We start from the raw sequence: 24201 nt of genomic DNA, 5'->3' as shown, positions 1-24201 counted from the left end.
CCAACCTATTCCACCACCTTACACGGTTAATGTTGAGACAGAGATACCCAGAACACCTACCTCCGATCTGGTAATACTGGAATCAGATGAACCTGACACTGTCCTTCAAGCCGAATCGACCTTGCCAGAAGCACCTACTACCCCGCCGGGAGTTACGACACCACCGAGGCGTTATCCGGACAGAGTCCGGAAACCTCCAGAGAGACTGAATCTGTGAACTGTCTTGCATAAAGTTGTATATATGTTATAATGTATGTTTAATGGGGAATCAGTATGTTGTAAGCTAAAAAGGGAGGATTGTAGTGTATGTACCCGTCTACCTTTAAGAGAACTATTGTATGTAACCGTCCACCTTTAAGAGAACTACTTTAGGTGTTGCACTACTTTGTTGGCTTCTGTATACTGTAATACCGACGGTGACCCCACCGGTATATAAGTGCTGTGTCAGGATTTACTGGGCAGATTCGCCCTGACCTTCGAATAGTAAAGTCCTGTTTTAAGTTACTCTGGTAGTCTGTGTATTAATTAACTAAACAACCCACAGACTTTACAGTTCTGGACTCCCCCCCACCAGAGGAAATAGTTTCTCCGTATCCACCCGATCAACTCCTTTAATCATCTTAAACATGTCGATTAGTTCACCCCTCAATCTTCTAAACTCGAGGGAATACAAGCCCAGTCTGTGCAACCTGTCCTCATAATTTAACCCTTTTAGCCCCCGGGGTATCATTGTGGTGAATCTGCGCTGCGCCCCCTCCAAGGCCGAGATATCCTTCCTGAGGTGCGGGGCCCAGAACGGAACGTAGTTACTCCAGGTGGGGTCTGACCAGAAGTTTATACAACTGAAGCATCACTTCCACCCCTTTGTATTCCAGCCCCCTGAGATAAAGACCAAGGCCCCGATTTTCGGCTTGTGTGGGAAATGGTCGGGTTTCCCTGAATGTGGGGTTTCTGACACACATAAAAAAGTGTCAGCCAGCTCCACGCAATTTTCCCTCAAGTGGCCAATTAATTCCCAGCATGTGGGAAGCCTTGCTAATTGTCCAATTCGAGTCAGAAATCCCCACAGTATGATGTCATCCTTTGTGGTGCTTTCAAGGTCCATAGCAAGCACTGCATCCTCTGAAGGCTTCCAAACAAACCACACAGGATGGCAGAGGAGCCTGCAGCAGCTGTGGCCAGTGCCAGACCCCGAGCTGCCTCCAAATTCGACGAGGCTTCACTGCAGCCATTATTGGATGGGGTTAGGGCCCACAGGGAGGTCCTCTTCCCTAGGTCAGGGAGGAAGAGGCCTCCCACTGAGACCAATGCTGCATGGATACAGGTGTCAGCAGATGCCAACTCGCTGGGAGTCACCAGAAGAACCTTGGCATTACATCTCTAACTCCTTCCTTTACTCCCCCACAGTACCATCCAGAGCCCCCGTCCTCACTGTGGAGGAGGAAGAGGCTGTGCAGCCAGACTCCTCAGAGGAAGTTCCAACCTCTGAGGGCGCAGCGTCAGCAGAAGTAAGCGCACCCAGCACCAGCGCAGACACTCACACCTCGGGGGGACCTTCGGGACATAGAGTAGTGTTGTCACCTGGTGTTTCACAGTTCACAAGTGAGCCTCAGCAGATTCTGGAGACAGGGACAGCAGTGGAGAGTCCTCGTCGGAGGGCGCAGGACTCTGCCAGCTCAGCTCAGCTGCGCTGCATGTCGACCCTCTGCCTCTGGGTCCATCCGCAAGAGAAGAGGTGATGGATCTCCATGCACAGATTCAGGAGTCTCTGGCAGGTTTTGTCTCCAGGGTCGCTGCGAGTGTGTAGCGAATGGAGGAGTCCATAGCGACCATGAGCAGAGCCTTTGTGGACTCATTGGCGCATGAACGCATCACCATGGAAAGGTTGGCAACCTCCATGGAGGAGATAACTCGCCAGGGTACGGAAAACATGGTGAGTGCTCATAAGAGAATGACATCTCTTGAGGAGCGTTGGCCATCTGTTGAACAGAGAAACCAGATCTTCATGGAAGTCCTTCTGAGTAGGACTGCCAGTGCAGAAACGGGTCCCCATGGCCCCCTAAAGCGCAGCAAAGTGCTCTCAAGCCACTTCCAAGCACTGGCCCCTTCTGGCCTGTGCAGCTTCAGGTGAGTGAGCAGCAGCCTGGTGTTCCTGGTGCTCATCCTGCTGTTCCTGGTGCTCATCCTGCTGTTCCTGGTTCTGCGGCTGCCGCCTCTGCTGCTGGAGATCCTCTAATGGCAAGAAGGGAAGGAAAAAAAGGCGTCCCATGTTTCTGGTAGATGCCTCCGCTGAGGAAGCGCTGAGTGAGGGTGGCGAGAGGGGCTTCCCAGGAGATCGCATTGGAGAAGTGTGTGAGGCTCCAACCTTCCACAGCTGTGCCTAAGCCTTGAAGAAGTAGCCCCAAACCTGCAACAAGGTCCTTCAACATACAAGTGCTGTCCCTTTAAATCGCAGCTTCTCCGATTGACCTGCAGCTGACAGCAAGCAAGCCGGCAAGCTTCACGCCAGGTTTCATCAGTGGGGTTGATGTGGGGAAAGCCCCAAAGTTGCAACGGCCCCGGAATAATTACCTCAACAAGCTGATAATTGGTAATTAGTGTGCCGACGACCAGTCCCGCCAGCGGCGGCCGGGACTGAAGTGGGTCGCGGGGAAACGGCGGTCCGAAAGTCAGACGGGGCGGGGAATCAGGCAGGGGGGGGTCCCGACCCGCTTTTTCGCTGATTCTCGGCCCTCGGCCGCATGAAAAGCCGCCCGACGGCAGCCAGAAAATTGACCCCCAACATTCCATCAGCCTTTTTAATTATTTAGTGATACTGGGGAAATGGGTGAACTGGATCACTCTGTGAGTTCCCACTCAGTCTGGGGGGAAAGACAAGTGAATAACATTTCCCCCTCGCCCCCCCGAAGGCACTGCTTGCACTGGGGCACGTTCCACAAGCACTGGCTAGCCTCCACTACCTCACCCAACTGGCTGTTTTTCCCCATTTGAATCAAGACAGTGCACATCAGCAGCCTATTCAACTGTAGGAGGCTTCAGAGTCAAGCCCTATTCTGTACTCACATATCCACTTGGCAGCCGGGGGTTGGGCCATTGGGTTGTGATCAGGAGCCAGGCTCCTGGCTGATTATTTCAGGAGCACTGAGGCCAGTTTTCAGCCACCTGACCAGGGCACTCCCCAAGATTAGCGGACACAGCACAGGCCAGGGGACGGTACTGGGTCCCATCCTGCTCTGTTACGGTGTCAGCCGTGGTTCAGTGGGTAGCACACTCTCTCGCCTCGGAGTCAGCGTTCAAGTCCCACTCCAGACACTTGAGCACAAAATCTAGGCCGACACTCCCAGTGCAGTGCTGAGAGCGCCGCACTGTCAGAGGTGCCGTCTTTCAGATGAGACGTTTAACTTGTCCTTGTAAGTGGATGTAAAAGATCCAATGGCACTATTTCAAAGAAGAGCAGTCATCCTGAATTCCCTATTGGATTTATTAGTGACTGTCTTTTATTTATGGCCTCTAGTTCTGGTCTTCCCAACAAGTGGAAACATCTTCTCTACATCTACCCTATCGAACCCCTTCATAATTTAAAAGACCTCTATCAGGTCTCCCCTCAGTCTGTTCAATCTTTCCTGATAGTTAAAACCTCTCAGTTCAAACCTCTCAGTTCATTGTTGTACATAAACTTGAGGTCATCCAAAACTCGGCTGCCCGTGTCCTAACTCGCACCAGGTCCCGCTCACCCATCACCCCCTGTGCTCGCTGACCTACATTGGCTCCCGGTTAAGCAACGCCTCAATTTCAAAATTCTCATCCTTGTTTTCAAATCCCTCCATGGCCTCGCCCCTCCCTATCGCTGTAATCTCCTTCAACCCCACAACCGCCCCCCCCCGAGATATCTGTGCTCCTCTAATTTTGCCCTCTTGAGCATCCCTGATTATAATCACTCAACCTTTGGTGGCCGTGTCTTCTGTTGCCGAGGCCCTAATCTCTGGAATTCCCTGCCTAAACCTCTCCTCCTCTCTTTCTTCCTTCAAGATGCTCCCACCTCTTTTGTGTCAGCCGTGGCTCAGTGGGCAGCACTCTCGCCTCTGAGTCAGAAGGTTGTGGGTTCAAGTCCACTCCAGAGACTTGAGCACATAAAGCTAGGCTGACACTCCAGTGCAGTGCTGAGGGAGCGCTGCACTGTCAGAGGTGACGTTAAACCGAGGCCCCGTCTGCTCTCTCAGGTGGACATAAAAGATCCCATGGCACTATTTCAAAGAAGAGCAGGGGAGTTCTCCCCGGTACAAGAAGAAAATACCAGTTTGAAGGTCGAGAGCTGGAGAGACAGTTTGAAGGATGAGAGCTGGAGTGGCAGTTTGAAGGTCGAGAGCTGGAGAGACAGTTTGAAGGATGAGAGCTGGAGAGACAGTTTGAAGGATGAGAACTGGAGAGACAGTTTGAAGGTCGAGAGCTGGAGAGACAGTTTGAAGGATGAGAGCTGGAGAGACAGTTTGAAGGATGAGAACTGGAGAGACAGTTTGAAGGATGAGAACTGGAGAGACAGTTTGAAGGTCGGGAGCTGGAGAGACAGTTTGAAGGTCGAGAGCTGGAGAGACAGTTTGAAGGATGAGAGCTGGAGAGACAGTTTGAAGGTCGAGAGCTGGGGTGACAGTTTGAAGGTCGAGAGCTGGAGAGACAGTTTGAAGGATGAGAGCTGGAGAGACAGTTTGAAGGTCGAGAGCTGGAGAGACAGTTTGAAGGTCGAGAGCTGGAGTGACAGTTTGAAGGTCGAGAGCTGGAGAGTCAGTTTGAAGGTCGAGAGCTGGAGAGTCAGTTTGAAGGTCGAGAGCTGGAGTGACAGTTTGAAGGTCGAGAGCTGGAGAGACAGTTTGAAGGTCGAGAGCTGGAGTGACAGTTTGAAGGTTGAGAGCTGGAGAGACAGTTTGAAGGTCGAGAGCTGGAGTGACAGTTTGAAGGTCGAGAGCTGGAGAGACAGTTTGAAGGATGAGAGCTGGAGAGACAGTTTGAAGGGTGAGAGCTGGAGAGACAGTTTGAAGGTCGAGAGCTGGAGTGACAGTTTGAAGGATGAGAGCTGGAGCGGAACCCGGTTACCAGGACGCCAAGTTGGACAGCCAGGGGTAATGTGCAGGCCAGGTGTGTGGAAGAAACCGAGGGGAAACATCAAGAAAAACTGAGAGGAAACATCGAGGAAGACAGAGGAAACATCGAGAGAGACCAAGATGGAAACATCGAGAAAGACTGAGGGGGCACTTTATTTATTTAATTTTATTAATTAATTAATTATTTAAATTTATTTAATTATAAATTGTGAGTTCCTCACGATGCTCTCCCAGTGCGGCCACCCTGTAACCAGGGATTATTCTAGAAGCCTGGGTAGAAATATCAATGTAATTACTGTAGAAATTACTTTTTTTACATTATTGCTTGTTCATTTTATGTGCTGTCTTTTTATGTCTTTTATTTATTTTATGTCTGCTTTATTTATATTTAAAGTATGTATGCGTGTATATGTCGGTATGTGTTTTTTTGTGATGGCGCCGATGAAGATGGCTGCCGTCCTTGCGAGCTCCGTGCGTACCAGGTAGCTCAGTGTTCTTGGTGCTCTCGGCTCGTCAAGAAAAAAGCATTTCACTGACTAGATTACACTTCTTGTATTTAGTTATGTGGCCAATAAAATTGAAATTGAAATTGAAAATACTGCAGATGCTGGAAATCTGAAATAAAAACAGTAAATGCTGGAGATACTCAGCAGGTCAGGCAGCATCCGTGGAGAGAGAAACAGAGTTAACATTTCAGGTCTGGGACCCTTCATCAGAACTGGAAAAAGCTGGAGATGTAACAGATATTAAGCAGGTGCAGAGACAGGGGGGGAGGTGTGGGGGGGGGGAGGAAGAAACTGAAGGAACATTCTGTGCTAAGTAAGAGGCAGGAAAGATAAAATGTTGCAAATGGGGATGGCAAAATCATACAGCCTGAAAAATAGGGGCCGAGGTTCTGATCTGAAATTGTTGAACTCAATGTTGAGTCCGGCAGGCTGTAAAGTGCCTAATCGGAAGAGGAGGGGCTGTTCCTCGAGCTTACGTTGAGCTTCATTGGAACAGTGTAAGAGGCCGCGGACGGAGAGGTCTGAGTGGGAGTGGGGTGGAGAATTAAAGTGACAGGCGACCGGAAGCTCGGTGTCCCTCTTACAGACTGAACGGAGGTGTTCCGCAAAGCGGTCACCCAATCTGCATTTGGTCTCCCCAATGTAGAGGAGACCGCATCGTGAGCAGCGAATACAGTATACTAGATTGCAAGAAGTACAAGTAAATCACTGCTTCACCTGGAAGGGGTGTTTGGGGCCCTGGACAATGGGGAGGAGGTAAAAGGGCAGGTGTTACATCTCTTGCGTTTGCACGGGAAGGTGCTGTGGGGAGGGGAGGGGCTGTTAGGGGTGATTGAGAAGTGGACCAGGGTGTCGCGGAGGGAGCGGTCCCTTCGGAATGCTGAAAGGGGAGGTGAGGGGAAGATGTGTTTGGTGGTGGGATCATGTCCCACCAATGAAGTTCAACGTAAGCTCGAGGAACAGCACCTCATCTTTCGATTTGGCACTTTACAGCCTTCTGGACTCAACATCCAGTTCAACAATTTCAGATTGTAAACCCCTGCCCCCATTTTTCAGGCTGTATGATTTTGCCATCCTCATCTGCAACATTTTATCTTTCCTGCCTCCTCCCTTAGCACAGAATGTTCCTTCAGTTCTCTCCTCCCCACCCCACCTTTCCCTGACTCCGCACCTGCTTAAAACCTGTTCCATCTCCAGCTTTTTCCAGTTCTGACGAAGGGTCTCCAACCTGAAACGTTAACTCTGTTTCTCTCTCCACGGATGCTCCCTGACCTGCTGAGTGCTTCCAGCATTTTCTGTTGTTATATAAATGCAAGTCTTACTTTTTCTTTCTCATCTTTTGACCAAGCTTTTGGTCACCTGCCCTAATTTCTCCTTATGTAGCTCGGTGTAAAAATTGTGTGTCTTAAAATACTCCTGTGAAGCACCTTGGGACGTTTTACTATGTTAAAGGTGCTATATAAATGCAAGTTGTTGCTGTTATTGTTGTAATTTCTGAACTCGCTGAGCGACGGACAGGGAGAGTTGCATCGAGAGCTGGTGACTGGGTCTCAGCAGTGGCCATTCCTGGCTGATTGAAGGTTGCAACCCTCTTCCTTCCCGTTCCGCCCTCCTCCCACACATGAACACGGACACACGGAGACATTCCATAGTTTTATTTCAATCGCAAAATTTCAAGCCATCGGAAGGCTACATTTTCCCCGAGCATTAAGGTCACAGTTTGTCGACACAAGCAGGAAGCTGTTTGCACGCCTGATCAGCGGGAATGTGACACACACACGCTCACACTCACACTCGTTGCAAGGGCGTGCCTCCCCACCCTGTTCACAGCTTGCGTTCATTTGAAAAATCTCAATGTTTTGTAAACCAGCTCCCTGAGAAACAGGAAACATTTATAGATCATGAGGCCAGTGTTTGGGGTGAATGATCAGACGAGCAGTGAACCGACTCGCAAGCAAGTGCCAATAGCCCTCCCCGCCTTCCCGTCTAACCCCCAGCCAGTATGTGCTAGACCCTGCTTCGCAAACCAACCCAGCCCCCCTCCCACCCCTGGATCGAGCTTAATAGCCCCCCCCCGTATCTGAACGATCTGCACCCCCCCCCCCGCAAGTGCTCCCAAACCCACATTGTAGCCCCTCCAAACCCCCCCCCCCCCCCCCCCGCCTGAGGTTTTCCAGTCCCTATGAGACCCCCCCCCCTCTCTCGCCCTCTCTTGGGTGAAGGGGCGATAGTTGCCTATTGGTGCTTCCCCACCGTAGAGAGCAGCCGCTTGGCAGTCAAGGGGCTTGCGTTTGAAATGATCGGACAGAATAAAAGCAGAGCGCTGACTCTCAGTAACGCCAACAGATCATTTAAAAAAAAAAAATTCTCGGCTCACAAATCGCACCCCCCCCCCCCGACCAAACTCAGTGAAGCCTCACCTTCCAAAGAATGTTTCAGCAGCTAGATAAACACACATCAGTTTCCAATCATCAACACACCAGGGGCAAAACACACAACACATCAGCACAAAAAGAAACCCTTCAGAATTCCTGCAAACTGTAACAAGAGCGTAAATTGGTGGTGGGGGGGGTTTGCAAAATGGAAAGAGCCCCATGTATTATTTTTGTTTTGTTTTACTAAGCGATTGCCCCATGGCATTGTCCAAAGGAAACTAGACAATACAGTGTTTTACAATGCTGAGGAGGAGCCCGGTTTAAGTCGACCTGTCAGGAAACATGGACAGAGGTCACTTAGAGTTCAATTGCATGCTGGCAGGAAGCTTGCAAGCATTAGGCTACAAATCAGAAAGAAATACAGCCTGAATTGACAAACTTTCTTTACCCCCACCCTCCCCCTCCATACCTTTGACACTCTGTGGAATCAGAAGTAATTTACATATATAATAGATTGCTGGAAGGATGCACTCTATCCTCTTAAAGTGATAATGTTACTGGGCAAAGGTTTTCCAGGGCTGTAGGGAAGGGATGGGGAGGACGGTGTCTGTGCATTGTCAGAAAGATCTCCCGTTCTCTTTTATATTTAAGCCCCAAGCAATCCAGAACTTGGAGCTAAAGCCTAGTCCCAAGATATGGAATTGCCTACTCTGAGGCCTGGAGTGAGCTATGTCCCAATATTTTCAATTAATTAAAAAGATTAACCGCTGTTGTTCCAATGTTGGTGCGCGTTAAAGCTCATCAGAGGATACAACAGGCACACAGTTACCACGAGATCAGCAATTGGGTATCATTTGAACGCAATAAGCTCTCTATAAAAGAGTCAGCGTCGGGGGAGTGAAGAGTCATCTTAAGGTGCAGGGATCGCTTGTAATCATTGGGAGGGGGGTAGGTGGTGCAGAATAGTGAGGTCATGGCTCAATGGGACTCCCTCCCACTCCCCTCTCGGCTGTGTAGCGATTTACACAGGTCCCCAAACACCTACACAGTCACTTTATTGGGCAGCTTGGATTGCGAACGAGACAGAAGTGATAATCCTATGATCTGATTGGATGTTTCAAATCCAAAAGCCAATCATTTCTCCCCGTTGGGTTAGGCACTTGGAGGCTGATCGCGCGGCCCAACTCTGCCCCGAGGCGTCTGAACAAGGTTCTTCTGTAAGAGGGTGGGGAGGGGGACGGAGGGGGGGGAACGGGACACGGAAACGGGGGGAGGGGGAACGGGGCAGCTGGCGATCACATCAGTGTTCCACATTAGTGCCTTGCTCGGCAACATCCTGTGGAATGGCCGGCTTGTGCCACGAGGTTTCTTTATAGGCAAACCAGCTGTTGCCCGACCACAGGATGAAGTTCATGAAGCCAAATATCTGCGGAGAGAGAAGGAGAATTAACAGCCCATTTTCAGACATCTTGATCTGTGAAATACGTCTGGAAAGCAGTCCTCGAGTTTCCAGTTCGCGAAGGCGGGGGGCGCTCCACAGACTGTTGCCATATAATGCTTCAGAGACAGAAGCCAAAGGTTATTGGAAAGGACTATAGATTAATTGCCTTTTATGGTTTTGAAACACTTTAACAACAACTTGTATTTATATAGCACCTTTAACGTAGTAAAAGGTCCCAAGGCGCTTCACAGGAATATTTTAAGACAAAAAAAATCAACACCGAACCACAGAAGGATAAATTAGGGCAGATGACCAAAAGCTTGGTCAAAGAGGTAGGTTTTAAGGAGCATCTTAAAGGAGGAAAGCGAGGTAGTGAGATGGAGAGGGTTAGGCAGGGAATTCCAGAGCTTAGGGCCTAGGCACGGCCACCAATGGTGGAGCGATTATCATCAGGGATTGCTCAAAAGGGCAGAATTAGAGGAGCGCAAATATCTCGGGGGGGGGGGGGGGGGTTGTGGGGCTGAAGGAGATTAGAGAGATAGGGAGGGGCGAGGCCATGGAGGGATTTGAAAACAAGGACTTTATATAGTAAGTCAAATATTTTACTAGTTCCTTGTTGTTTATTTTGGCTTCTGTGTAATTGTTTCATTTGTAAATAAATTTAACTCATCAGTTTTAGCCTGAATATCTTGGTCTGATTGTGTGATATTAAGACAGATGATAGAACGTTGGATGATACTTTAAACCGAGGCCCCGTCTGCCCCCTTAGGTGGACGTAAAAGATCGCGTGGCACTATTTTGAAGAAGAGCAGGGGAGTTCTCTCCAGTGTCCTGGGCCAATATTTATTCCTCAACCAACATCACTAAAAATGATCACATTGCTGTTTGTGGGAGCTTGCTGTGTGCAAATTGACTGCCACGTTTCCTACATTACAACAGTGACTACGCTTCAAAAAGTACTTCATTGGCTGTAAAGCGCTTTGAGACGTCCGGTGGTCATGAAAGGCGCTATATAAATGCAAGTTCCTTTCTTTCTCCTTCTCTCTTTTGTTTTTTTGAAATCCACGTGCGTCATGGTAACGGGGTAATTAGTATTCCCGCATGTGTTATCCCATTAACGTCCGGCCTGAGGTGGCAGGAGGCACGGTGGCATAGTGGTTAGCACTGTTGCCTCACAGCGCCAGGGACCCGGGTTCAAATCCGGCCTCGGGTGACTGTCTGTGTGGAGTTTGCACATTCTCCCCGTGTTTGCGTGGGTTTCCTCCCACAGTCCAAAGATGTGCGGGTTAGGTTGATTGGCCATGATAAAAAAAAAATTGACCCTTAGTGTTAGGGGGGGGGATTAAATATGTGGGGTTACGGGGATAGGGCTTGGGTGGGATGGCAATCGGTGTAGGGACCGGGTGCTAGCGTTTGGATGATCAGCCATGATCTCGTTGAATGGCGGAGCAGGCTCGAAGGGCCTACTCCTGCTCCTAGTTTCTATGTTTCTAAGCCTGCTGATGGAATCTGACTTTTTGCTGCCAATACAAGTGAGTGCTGGGTAAAAAACAGATTGTAACAGGCAGTTCAACAGGGTTCAAGTCCCACTCCAGAGACTTGAGCACACAATCTAGGCTGGCAGTTCAGTGCAGTGCTGAGGGAGTGCTGCACTGTCGGAGTTGCTGCACTTTCGGATGAGAAGTTAAGCCGAGGCCCTGTCTGCTCTCTCAGGTGGACATAAACGATCCCACGGCCACTATTTCGTAGGAGAGCAGGAAAGTTCTCCCCAGTGTCCTGGGCCAATATTTATCCCTCAACCAACATGACTAAAACAGATTATCTGGTCATTGCTGTTTGTGGGAGCTTGCTGTGCGCAGATGGGCTGCCGTGTTTCCTATATTACAACAGTGACTACACTTCAAAAAAGTATTTCATTGGCTGTAAAGCGTCTTTGGGATGGCCTAGCGTTGTGAAAGGCGCGGGAGAAATGAAAGTTCTCTCTTTCACCTGAGCAGCAAGGCAACAGCACAAGCCGGCCCGGCACCGTCACAGCCCCAGTGACCCTCCGCAAGCTCTGCACTTACCACAGATGCGTTAAGGCGTCCCATGGGGGGCAGAGCACCAGCTGTGCAGACGGTAGCCTGCTTCTGGCATGCTCGTGCACCACTGAGGAGGATCTCCGGTTTCGTCGCGTTCTTAACATTGGTCAGACCTTGCGCCCAAGCCGAGGAGGAGACCAGCCAGAGGAAGGCGAAAAGTGCAGTCACGAGAAAATCCTGAGAAAGCGAGAGAGAGAAATAAATGTTAATACAAGTAGCGAACACTGTCGAACTCACCAGTTCAAACTGGGAGACTCGCATGCAGATCCAATAAGATTGTAACTATTCACCAACTTCTCTCTGCACGTTTGATTAGTAGATGCTCCATTTGACTTCAGTCAAGCATAAAAACGTCCCATGAAGAGGGTGTGGAGGAGATTGACCAGACTGGCACCAGGATTGAGGGACTTCAGTTATGTGGAGAGACTGTGGTTGTTCTCCTTAGAGCAGAGAAGGTTAAGGGGGGATTTAATAGAGGTGATCAAAATCATGAGGGGTTTTGATAAGAGTAGATAAGGATAAACTGTTTCTACTGGCAGGAGGGTCGGTAACCAGAGGACACAGATTTAAGATAATTGGCAAAAGAACCAGAGGAGAGGAGAATTTTGGTTTTTTTACACAGCGGGTTGTTGTGATCTGGAATGCGCTGCCTGAAAGGGCGGTGGAAGCAGATTCAATGGTAACTTTCAAAAAGGAATTGGATAAATACTTGAAGAGGAAAATTTCTCAACATTTACTGTGTATTTTCTTTCCCTATTGTTACATCAGAAATGATTTTTTTTTAAATTGTTCCTGGGATGTGGGCGTCGCTGGCAAGGCCAGCATTTATTGCCCATCCCTAATTGCCCTTGAGAAGGTGGTGGTGAGCCGCCTTCTTGAACCGCTGCAGTCCGTGTGGTGAAGGTGCTCCCACAGTGCTGTAGGGGAGGGAGTTCCAGGATTTTGACCCAGTGGCAATGAAGGAATGGTGATATATTTCCAAGTCAGGATGGTGTGTGATTCAGAGGGGAACTTGGAGGTGATGGTGTTCCCATGCGCCTGCTGCCCTTGTCCTTCTAGGTGGAATAGGTCGTGGGTTTTGGAGGTGCTGTCGAAGAAGCCTTGGCGAGTTGCTGCAGTTCATCTTGTAGATGGTACACACTGCAGCCACGGTGCGCTGGTGGTGGAGGGAGTGAATGTTTAAGGTGGTGGATGGGGTGCCGATCAAGCGGGCTGCTTTGTCCTGGATGGTGTCAAGCTTCTCGAGTGTTGTTGGAGCTGCACTCATCCAGGCAAGTGGAGAGTATTCCATCACACCCCTGACTTGTGCCTTGTAGATGGTGGAAATGGTTTGGGGAGTCAGGAGGTGAGACACTCGCCGCAGAATACCCAGCCTCTGACCTGCTCTTGTAGTCACAGTATTTATGTGGCTGGTTCCAGTTAAGTTTCTGGTCAATGGTGACCCCCCAGGATGTTGATGGTGGGGGATTCGACGATGGTAATGCCGTTGAATGTCAAGGGGCGGTGGTTAGACTCTCACTTGTTGGAGATAGTCATTGCCTGGCACTTGTGTGGCGTGAATGTTACCTGCCACTTATCAGCACAAGCCTGAATGTCGTCCAGGTCTTGCTGCATGCAAATGGAAAGGAACACTGTGCAATCATCAGCGAACACCCCCACTTGTGACCTTATGTTGGAGGGAAGGTTATTTTAGAAGCAGCTGAAGATGGTTGGGCCTAGGACACTGCCCTGAGGAACTCCCGCAGCGATGTCCTGGAGCGTGCTTCACATTTTCCTGCATCTGCCATGTATCTGCCCATCTGTGCTCCTATCTATATCCTTCTGCACTCTTTCTACAGTCTTAATCACAATTTACCAGATGCTCCCCACCACCCGAATACAGAGTCATCAGCAAATTGCAGGGGAGGGGGCAATTGGGGAGCACGGGGCCATTCCAGCCCACATTAAGCCTGGCTCATTCAAAGCAACACAGAATTGATTATTTTGCATCTGTGGGTGAATCGTAAGTCTGACAACCACACCATCCTAGTCGGGAAAGGAAGCAGTAAAAACATTTCCACATATGCGGTGGGGAGGAATCAAGGAACAGAGGAGGAAACATTATATGGGGAAACACTTTTAGTGTTAGCATGCAATGGGAGGGAGTCTGGTTTAACGCACTCTCAGATTAGCCAGTTTGGGCAGGGTTAGAATTGTAGAAATTTACAGCACAGGTTTGTGTGTCTGTATCAGGATTAAGATCTGACTTTTGCTGGGACTGAGAGGGAGCTCTGAATCATAGAATCCTAGAAATTTATGGCACAGAAGGAGGTCATTCGGCCCATCATGTTTGTGCCGGCCGACAAAGAGCTATCCAGCCTAATCCCACTTTCCAGCTCTTGGTCCGTAGCCCTGCAGGTTACAGCACTTCACGTGCATATCCAAGTACTTTTTAAATGTGATGAGGGTTTCTGCCTCTCCCACCCTTTCAGGCAGTGAGTTCCAGACCCCCACCACCCTCTGGGTGAAAAAAGTTCTCCTCAACTCCCCTCTAATCCTTCTACCAATTACTTTAAATCTCAGCCCCCTGGTTAGCGACCTCTCTGCTAGGGGAAATAGATCTAAATAGGGTTTGGAGAATCCAAGAAGCAGATTATATCTCCCCAACTATTTTTTCTGTCCCAGGGAGACCAGCCATAAGGAGGTGAAACAAATTGAGGATGGTGTCCAAGATTTTTGTTTCCATGGAGCCCGTGGTCCACAGATGAAGTTTCAATCCCTGTCCCCATTAATTCCCAGATATCTCCGGGGGTTCTGATTTAGGATTTATCCAACAAGGAGGCCTCCAACAGCACCAAGAGCAGCCCTTTCCCAAACCTCCAGGGCCACCAAATACAAACAGGACAAACCAGCCAGTGAGAACTGTAAACACAAAATGGCCGCAAGTTGCCTGGGCTTCGAGGGCTGGATTGCCACAGCTCGAGATCCACCTGTAACCCGTGGGCTGCAGGTCAAAGACTCCTGGGATTAGAGAGGCTAGGTGTGTTCCTACTTAGAATTTACTCCACAAATCAACAGGCTTCTCAATATTGAATATCATGTCTACAATTCTTAAACATTGCCTTAAAAGCCGCACCTACGACAAAGCCCGTGGGGGTTTACTCAGCGGAATTGAGCCTGAGCTCAGTATCTTCAGCCTTTGCGAACAGCCCTCCACGTGGTAATCCATTAATAAACTCCATATATGGAGAATTTAATTGATTTAGCTAAGGCAGTGTGGTTTTAATGGGGGATTTTAACTCGTATAGATTGGGAAAAGCAGACTAGCACCTGTCAGAAAGGTAGTGAATTTCTTGTGTGTCAGGGATAGCTTTCTACAACAATACGTCCTAAAGGCAACAAGGGGGTAAGCCATATTAGATTTAGTACTGAGCCAGATTTAGTTAACAGCCTAACTGTGCGTGAACGTTTATCCAATAGCGATCATAACATGATCGAGTTCAACGTAGCGTTTGAAAGGGAGAAACGCGAAACAGCTCCTCAGATTCTAGACTTGGGTAAAACTGACTTCAACAGGATGAGGCAGAGCCTGTCCACAGTAAACTGGACAAATCAGTTAATGGGCAAAATGACAGAAGATCAGTGGGAGATGTTTAAAAAAGAATTGAATGTGATCCAGTCCAGTTTATACCCCTGAGGGGCAAGAGCTCCACTTGCCCAAAAACCAGCCGTGACGACTAAAGAGGTAAGGGACGGCACAAAACTAAAGGACGGGCATGGAAAAAAACACAGATCCTGGCGAATGGGAAAAATACAAAGAACAGCAAAGGGTCACAAAACAGAGAGTAAGAGCTACCAAAAGGGAATATGGAAAGAAACTTGCAAGGGATATCAAAATCAATACGAAGAATTTTTATAGTTACATTAGGAAAAAGAGGGTGGTCAGGAGCAATGTTGGCCCCTTAAACTGAAAGTGGTGATATTGTCAGTGACGATGGGGAAATGGCGGACATGTTGAATAATTACTTTGCGTCAGTATTTACAGTAGAAGAGGACAGCAGGCCGGAAATCCCAAAGAAACTAATATTGAATCAGGGACAGGGACTCAATAAAATTAACGTAAGTAAAATAACAGTAATGAAGAAAATAATGGCACTAAAGAGTGACAAATCCCCAGGACCAGATGGTTTCCATCCCAGGGTTTTAAAGGAAGTAGGTGAGCACATTGCAGATGCCCAAACTATAATCTTCCAAAGTTCTCCAGATTCAGGAACTGTGCCTTTAGATTGGAAAATTGCATATGTCGCCCTGCTTTTTAAGAATGGCGAGAGAGGGAAACCAGGGAATTATAGACCAGTTAGCCTAACATCTGTTGTTGGGAAATTGCTAGAGTCTATGATTAAGGATAGGGTGACTGAACGTCTCAAATTTTCAGTTGATCAGAGAGAACCAGCATGGATGTGTGAAAAAAATCCAGAAAATGCTGGAAATACTCAGCAGGTCAGACAGCATCTGTAGAGAGAGAAACAGAGTTAACGTTTTAGGTCGATGACCCTTCATCAGATTTGTGAAAGGCAGCTCATGCCTGACGAACCTGATTGAATTTTTTGAAGGGGTGACTAAAGTAGTAGACAGGGGAATGTCTATGGATGTTATTTATATGGACTTCCAGAAGGCATTTCCCACATAAGAGACTGTTAACTAAGGTAGAAGCCCACGGAATTGAGGGCAAATTATTGACCTGGTTAGGAAATTGGCTGAGCGGCAGCAGACAGAGAGTGGGGATAATGGGCAGGTACTCAAATTGGCAGGAGGTGACTAGTGGTGTCCTGCAGGGATCTGTGTTGGGGCCTCAACTATTCACAGTATTTATTAACGACTTAGATGATGGGATAGAAAGTCATATACCCAAATTTGCCGATGACACAAAGATAGGCGGCATTGTAGGCAGTGTAGATGAAGGATTAAAATTACAAAGGGATATCGATAGATTAAGTGAATGGGTAAAACTGCGGTAAATGGATTTCAATGTAAGCAAATGTGAGGTCATCCACTTTGGACCTAAAATGAATAGAACAGGGTACTTTCTAAATGGTGAAAGGCTAAAAATAGAGGTCCAAAGATACTTGGGGGGTTTAGGTACATCGATCATTAAAATGTTATGAACTGGTACAAAAAATAATCAAAATGGCTAATGGAATGCTGCCCTTTATATCGAGAGGACTAGAATACAAGGGGGTAGAAGTTATGCTGCAGCTGTACAAAGCCCTGGTTAGACCACACCTGGAGCACTGTGAGCAGTTCTGGGCACCACACCTTAGGAAGGATATATTGGCCTTGGAGGGAGTGCAGCGTAGGTTTACCAGAATGATACCCGGACTTCAAGGGTTAAGTTACGAGGGGAGATTACACAAATTAGGATTGTATTCCCTGGGATTTAGAAGGTTAAGGGGTGATCTGATCGAAGTTTTCAGGATATTAAGGGGAACAGATAGGGTAGATAGAGAGAAACTATTTCCGCTGGTTGGGGAGTCTAGGACTAGGGGGCAGAGTCTAAAAATTAGAGCCAGACCTTTCAGGAGTGAAATTAGGAAACACTTCTACACACAAAGGGTGGTAGAAGTTTGGAACTCTCTTCCGCAAACAGCAATTGATGCTCGATCAATTGTTAATTTTAAATCTGAGATTGATAACTTTTTGTTAACCAAAGGTATTAAGGGATGTGGGCCAAAGGCGGGTATATGGAGTTAGGTCGCAGATCAGCCGTGATCTCATTGAATGGTGGAACAGGCTCGAGGGGCTGAATGGCCTCCTCCTATTCCTATGTATCCCTTATCAATAACTTTAGTTTTAACAGAAGTGTAAAATATTAGATGAGACAAACGTAGTGAGAGAGGAAGTATTAAGGGGTTTAGCATCTTTGAAAGTAGATAAATCGCCAGACCCGGATGAAATGTATCCCAGGCTGTTGAGAGCAGCAAGGGAGGAAATAGCAGAGGCCCTGACCCGCATTTTCCAATCCTCTCTGGCTACAGGTGTGGTGCCGGAGGACTAGAAACGTTGTACCATTGTTTAAAAAGGGAGAAAGGGATAGACCGAGTAATTACAGGCCAGTCAGCCTAACCTCGGTGGTGGGCAAATTGTTGGAAAAATTCGGAGGGACCGTCTTAAAAGTCGTCATTTAGAAAGACACGGATTAATCAAAGACAGTCAGCATGGATTTGTTAAGGGAAGGTTGTGTCTGACTAACTTGATTGAATTTTTTGAGGAGGTAACAAGGAGGGGTGATGAGGGCAGTGCGTTTGATGTAGTCTACATGGATTTTAGCAAGGCTTTTGACAAGGCCCAACGTGGCAAACTGGTCAGAAAAGTAAAAGTCAATGGGATCCAAGGGAAAGTGGCAAGTTGGATCCAAAATTGGCTCAGTGGCAGGAAGCAAAGGGTAATGGTCGAAGGGTGTTTTTGTGACTGTGGGGTTCCGCAGGGCTCAGTACTGGGTCCTCTGCTTTTTGTGGTATATATCAATGATTTAGACTTCAATGTAGGGGCATGATTCAGAATTTTTCAGATGATACAAAAATTGGCCGTGTGGTTGATAGTGAGGAAGAAAGCTGTGGACTGCAAGAAGATATCAATGGACTGGTCAGATGGGCAGAAAAGTGGCAAATGGAATTCAATCCAGAGAAGTGTGAGGTAATGCATTTGGGGAGGGCTAACAAGGAAAGGGAATACACATTAAATGGTAGGATACTGAGAAGTGTAGAGGAACAGAGGGACCTGGGAGTGCATGTCCACAGATCCCTGAAGGTAGCAGGACAGGTAGATAAAGGTGGATAAGAAGGTATACGGGATACTTTCCTTTATTAGCCGAGGCATAGAATATAAGAGCAGGGAGGTTATGCTTGAACTGTATAGGCCCCAGTTGGAGCACTGCATGCAGTTCTGGTCACCACATTACAGGAAAGACGTGATTGCACTAGAGAGGGTACAGAGGAGATTTATGAGGATGTTGTCAGGACTGGAGAATTTTAGCTATGAGGAAAGATTGGATAGGCTGGGGTTGTTTTACTTTCGAACAGAGGAGGCTGAAGGGAGACTTGATTGAGGTGTATAAAATTATGAGGGGCCTCGATAGAGTGGATAGGAAGGACCTATTTCCCTTAGCAGGGAGGTCAATAACCAGGGGGCAGAGATTTAAAGTAATTGGTAGAAGGATTAGAGGGGAGTTGAGGAGAACTTTTTTCACCCAGTGGGTGGTGGGGGTCTGGAACTCACTGCCTGAAAGGGTGGTCGAGGCAGAAACCCTCATCACATTTAAAAAGTACTTGGATACACACTTGAACTGCCGTAACCGACAGGGCTACGGACCGAGAGCTGGAAAGTGGGATTAGGCTGGAGAGCTCTTTGTCGGCCGGCACAGACACGATGGGCCGAATGGCCTCCTTCTGTGCCGTAAATTTCTACGAATCTATGATTCTTAACAAGTTCTTTTTCCGTAAACTGGTACAGCTCCCCAACTTTCTCTCATCAATAGTTTCACTCTTGTCACATACAATTGCTATTCTACCAAGTGATGATTCTAATGATAAGTCCGTACCAATCTCCCACTGCTAAAACGGACGATGTATTTTCTGATGTTTCCCTCTGTGGAACTCCAAAATATATAAATCAGTCTACACTGGAGTGTCTTTGAATTAGGCTTACTGAATTGACTAAACTAACCATTGCTTTAAGGCAAGTCTTAATTCAACAGTTGCATCCAAATTGACTTGTACTTCCTTACTTAACAGGCAAAAGCTAAAGGTTAGTATTATTATGACAATATAAAGAGAAATCATTGGCAGTGTAATATTAGCAGGCTTACAGCAATTGGCAGGTACTTGTTCTGCTGGTAAAGGCTTTGGTAGCCCACATACAACACCAGAGCCGCCGGACAGTAGAGGAAAGTAAACACGCCGATCGTAACGAAGAATTCTGGGGATGAGGAGAAGTCTCCACTGAGACGCAGGGTATCGTAAACAGTATCATTCTCGCAGGTGAGTGCTTGGTAAGAAATCAGGTTTAACCTACAACACAAGACCAGAGAGTAGTTAGCGTCACAAGGATGATATCAGAACCGAGGGGCTCTCCTGATCAGGAAAGACGGATCAGGCTGGGGTGCCTTTCTCTGGAAGAGGGTGAGGGGTGACCTGATAGAAGTCTAGACAGGACAGATGTAGAGAAGATGTTTCCATCTGTGGGGAGTCCAAAACTAGAGGCCATCAATATAAGATAGTCACCAATATATCCAATAGGAAATTCAGGGGAAACTTCTTCACCCAGAGAGTGGTGAGAATGTGGAACTCGCTGCCACAGGGAGTGGTTGAGGCGAAGAGTATAGATACATTTAAGGGGAAGCTCGATAAACACATGAGGGAGAAAGGAATAGAAGGATATGCTGATGGGGTGAGATGAAGAGGGGTGGGAGGAGGCTCGTGTGGAGCATAAACACCGGCACGGACCAGTTGGGCTGAATGGCCTGTTTCTGTGCTGTACATTCTATGTCATTCTATGTAAAAGACACCAGATTTGGGGAACTGGATATCAGCCAACTTTCAATTTGCTTCTTTCAGGAGTGAAAGGCTGGGGGTGATGATTGAAGGTCCAGGGGCTGGCACAGCATTTGGGAAGGAGTGGATTTTCACCCCCTAGTTCCGCAAAGTGCCCCTTACCTTGAAACTATGCCCCCTGGTTATTGACCACTCTACTAAGGGGAAAAGTTATTTTCTATCTACCCTATCTATGCCCCTCATAATTTTGTACACCTCAATCAGGTCCCCCCTCAGCCTTCTCTGCTCCAAGGAAAACAACCCCAGCCTGTCCAGTCTCACTTCATAGCTGAAGTACTCCAGCCCAGGTAACATCCTAGTGAATCTCCTCTGCACCCTCTCCAAAGCAATCACATCCTTCCTATAGTGTGGTGACCAGAACTGCACACAGTATTCCAGCTGTGGTCTAACTAGCGTTTTGTACAGCTCCATCGTAACCTCCCTGCTCTTATATTCTATGCCTCGGCTAATGAAGGCAAGTATCCCATATGCCTTTTTAACCACCTTATCTACCTGTCCTGCTGCCTTCAGGGATCTATGTACATGCACACCAAGGTCCCTCTGATCCTCTGTCCTTCCTAGGGTCTTACCATTCATTGTGTATTCCCTTGCCTTGTTAGTCCTCCCAAAATGCATCACCTCACACTTTTCAGGGTTCAATTCCATTTGCCACTGTTCTGCCCATCTAACCATCCCGTCTAAATCGTCCTGTAGCCTGAGGCTTCCCTCCTCGCTATTTACCACTCCACCAATTTTCGTGTCATCTGCAAACTTACTGATCATACCTCCACATTCATATCTAAATCATTAATGTACACTACAAACAGCAAGGGACCCAGCACCGATCCCTGCGGTACACCACTGGACACAGGCTTCCAGTCACAAAAACAACCTTCGACCATCACCCTCTGCCTCCTGCCACTAAGTCAATTTTGGATCCAATGTGCCAAATTGCCCTGGATCCCATGGGCTCTTACCTTCTTGACCAGTCTCCCATGTGGGACTTTGTCAAAAGCCTTACTGAAGTCCATGTAGACTTCATACAATTCACTTCATACCAGTCAGTCCATACAATTCACTGATAAATTTTTAGCAGGATTGATGGAGGAACAGGCGACAATATAACCTGTTGTTGCCCACAGGACATGTTGAAACAAGACTGAGGTTGGGACAGGTCCAAAGGAAGAATGCAAAATCTTGTTTTTAGGAATTTAAGAGTCAATTCTGGAGTAGCCTCAGATTTAAATCCTAGTTTTTTTTGTTGTTTTTTTTTAAATTCATTCATTCATGGAATGTGGGCGTCGCTGGTAAGGCCAGCATTTATTGCCCATCCCTAATTACCCCTTGAGAAGGTGGTGGTGAGCCGCCTTCTTGAACCGCTGCAGTCCGTGTGGTGAAGGTGCTCCTACAGCGCTGTTAGGGAGGGAGTTCCAGGATTTTGACCCAGCGACGATGAAGGAATGGCCGATATATTTCCAAGTCAGGATGGCGTGTGACTTGGAGGGGAACTTGGAGGTGGTGGTTTTCCCATGCGCCTGCTGCCCTTGTCTTTCTAGGTGGTAGAAGTAATTACAAACAAATCCCATAATCCCTGTAACATCCAACTCTACACCTACTCCAAGCTGTGTCCACCGTGGCTCAGTGGGTAGCACTCTCGCTTCGGAGTCAGAAGGTCATGGGTTCAAGTCCCACTCCAGATACTTGAGCACATAATCCAGGCTGACACTCCCAGAGGAGGACAGAGGGAGTGCACTGGAAGTGCCAGCTTTCAAACGAGGCAATGAACCAATGAATCTGCGTGTTTCATTGGTAATACTGACCTCAGAGGAAACGCTTCAAGGACACCGTCAAAGCCTCCTTGAAAAAGTGCAACATCCCCACCGACACCTGGGAATCCCTGGCCCAAGACCGCACAAAGTGGAGGAGAAGCATCCGGGAAGGCGCCGAACACCTCGCGTCTCTTCACCGGGAGCAAGCTGAAGCCAAGTGCAGGCAGTGCAAGGAGTGCACGTCAACCCAAGCACCCCACCCACCCGCCCCTTCAACCACCATCTGCCCCGCCTGTGACAGAGACTGTAGGTCCCGCATTGGACTCATCAGTCACCTGAGAACTCATTTTTAATGTGGAAGCAAGTCATCCTCAGTTCCCAGGGACTGCCTAAGAAGGGGAAGACTGACCTCGTGTGCATCCCACTTCTGTCGCCCCACCATTGGCGGCCGTGCCTCGAGCCCGAAGCTCTGGAATTCCCTCAGGAGGAGGCAAACTGTGCAGACAGATTTTGCAGGAGACTTCTGAAGGTGCAGACAGAGGTAGCGAGGGGGGAGTTAGGTGGATAGCTGCAGAGTGTGTGGGGCCGTGGTGACTAAGTTCGAAGGTTCCGGGGGCAGGGAGGAGCGAGACCAACGGAGGAGAGCAACACAGCGACAAACTCCAGAGAGACGCGGTTAGTCAGGCTGCGCCTGGCCCGGTCACACCTACCTGAAAGGATAACTAAAACGGACGGTGACCAGATCCTTCTTCCCGTGCATACACTTAACAGAAGCCACACTCTCCCCTGTGTAACCACCACAAGTGGCAAAGGCAAACACAGCAAAGATCTGCAGAGACAAAAAGAACACTGAATAAAGACAAGAATTACAGAGAATTTACATGAAACAGGCCATTCGGCCCAACTGGTCTGTGCCGGTGAGGGGGAGACAGCGAGCAAAAGAGAGGGCGAGCGAGAGGGCGAGACAGAGAGAGAGGGAGGCAGAGAGAGGGAGACAGAGAGAGAGGGGAGGGAGGGAGGGAGAAGGGTGGGGAGGGAGAGGGGGGGAGGGGAGAGGGGGGGGAGGGAGAGGGGGGGGGAGAGGGGGGGGAGGGAGAGGGGGGGAGGGAGGGGGAGGAGAGGGGGGGAGGGAGAGGGGGGGGGGAGAGGGGGGGGAGGGAGAGGGGGGAGGAGAGGGGGGGAGGGGAGAGGGGGGGAGGAGAGGGGGGGAGGAGAGGGGGGGAGGGAGGAGGGGGGAGGGAGGGGGAGGAGAGGGGGGGGAGGGAGAGGGGGGTGGAGGGAGAGGGGGGGAGGGAGAGGGGGAGGAGAGGGGGAGGGAGAGGGGAGGGAGAGGGGGAGGAGAGGGGGGGGAGGGAGAGGGGGGAGGAGAGGGGGGGAGGGAGAGGGGGGGGAGGGAGAGGGGGGAGGGAGAGGGGGGGGGAGGGAGAGGGGGGAGGGAGAGGGGGTGAGGGGGGGAGGAGGGGGGGGAGGAGAGGGGGGGGAGGGAGAGGGGGGGAGGGAGAGGGGGGGGAGGGGGAGAGGGGGGGAGGGAGAGGGGGGAGGGAGAGGGGGAGGGAGGGGGGGGGAGGGAGAGGGGGGGAGGGAGAGGGGGGGAGAGAGGGGGGGAGGGAGAGGGGGGGAGGTGGGGGGGGAGGGAGAGGGGGGGAGGGGAGGGGTGGGAGGAGGGGTGGGAGGGAGGGGAGGGGGGGGGAGGGGAGTGGGGAGGGGGTGGGAGAGGGGGGGAGGGTGTGGGGGGGAGGAGTGGGGGGGAGTGGTGTGGGAGAGGGGGGGTGGGAGTGGGGGGTGGGAGAGGGGGGGTGGGTGTGGGGGTGGGTGTGGTGGGTGGGGGTGTGGGTGGGATGTGGGGTGGGGTGTGGGGGAGGGGTGTGGTGGGTTGGAGGGGTGGGGGTGGGTGGGGGGGGGTGTGGGGGGGAGTGGGGGTGGTTGGGGGGGGTGTGGGTGGGTGGGGTGTGGGGGTGGTTGGTGGTGTGGTGGTGTTGGGGGTGGGTGTGGGTTGGGTGGGGGTGTGGGTGTGGTGTGGGGTGTGGTGGTTGTGGGGGGGGTGGTGTGGGGGGTTGGGTGGGTGTTGTGGTGTGGGTGGGTGTGTGTGGGGTGGTTGGGTTTGGGGTGTGTTGTTTGGTGTTGGTGGGTGTTGGTGTGGGTGGGTGAGAGAGATTATTATTATTAGTGTGTTTTGTTTTGAAAAAAGAAGAAAAAAAGAGAAAGAAAAAAAAGAGAAAGAAAAAAAGAGAGAAATAAAAAGAGAAAGAAAAAAAGAGAAAGAAAACAGAGAAAGAAAAAAGAGAAAGAGAAGAAAAAAAGAAGAAAAGATAAAAAAAAAGAGAAGAAAAAAAGAGAAAGAAAAAAAGTAGAAAGATAGTAAGAAA

At 49.2% G+C, this 24201-nt stretch overlaps 1 protein-coding gene across 1 annotated transcript in view; it reads right to left on the bottom strand.

Annotated features, from left to right (window-relative positions):
* Positions 1-7959: 7959 nt before the first annotated feature.
* LOC147104992 (synaptophysin-like protein 2) overlaps positions 7960-24201 on the bottom strand; it is a 28730-nt gene continuing 12488 nt past the window's right edge. Inside the window, exons 3-6 of the mRNA XM_086010988.1 lie at positions 22546-22664; positions 19343-19544; positions 11485-11676; positions 7960-9403 (exon numbers count right to left, since the gene is read on the bottom strand). Of these exons, the coding sequence (XP_085867114.1) occupies positions 9278-9403; positions 11485-11676; positions 19343-19544; positions 22546-22664 (639 nt within the window). The 3' untranslated portion in view covers positions 7960-9277. The remainder of the gene's footprint in view (positions 9404-11484; positions 11677-19342; positions 19545-22545; positions 22665-24201) is intronic.

The sequence above is a fragment of the Somniosus microcephalus genome, chromosome 18 (assembly GCF_052327205.1).
Source record: "Somniosus microcephalus isolate GS21.2 chromosome 18, FLI_Smic_1.0, whole genome shotgun sequence".
Taxonomy (NCBI): Eukaryota; Metazoa; Chordata; class Chondrichthyes; order Squaliformes; family Somniosidae; genus Somniosus; species Somniosus microcephalus.
The sequence above is the reverse complement of the archived record's forward strand: the minus strand, read 5'-3'. Positions and strand labels throughout refer to the sequence as shown.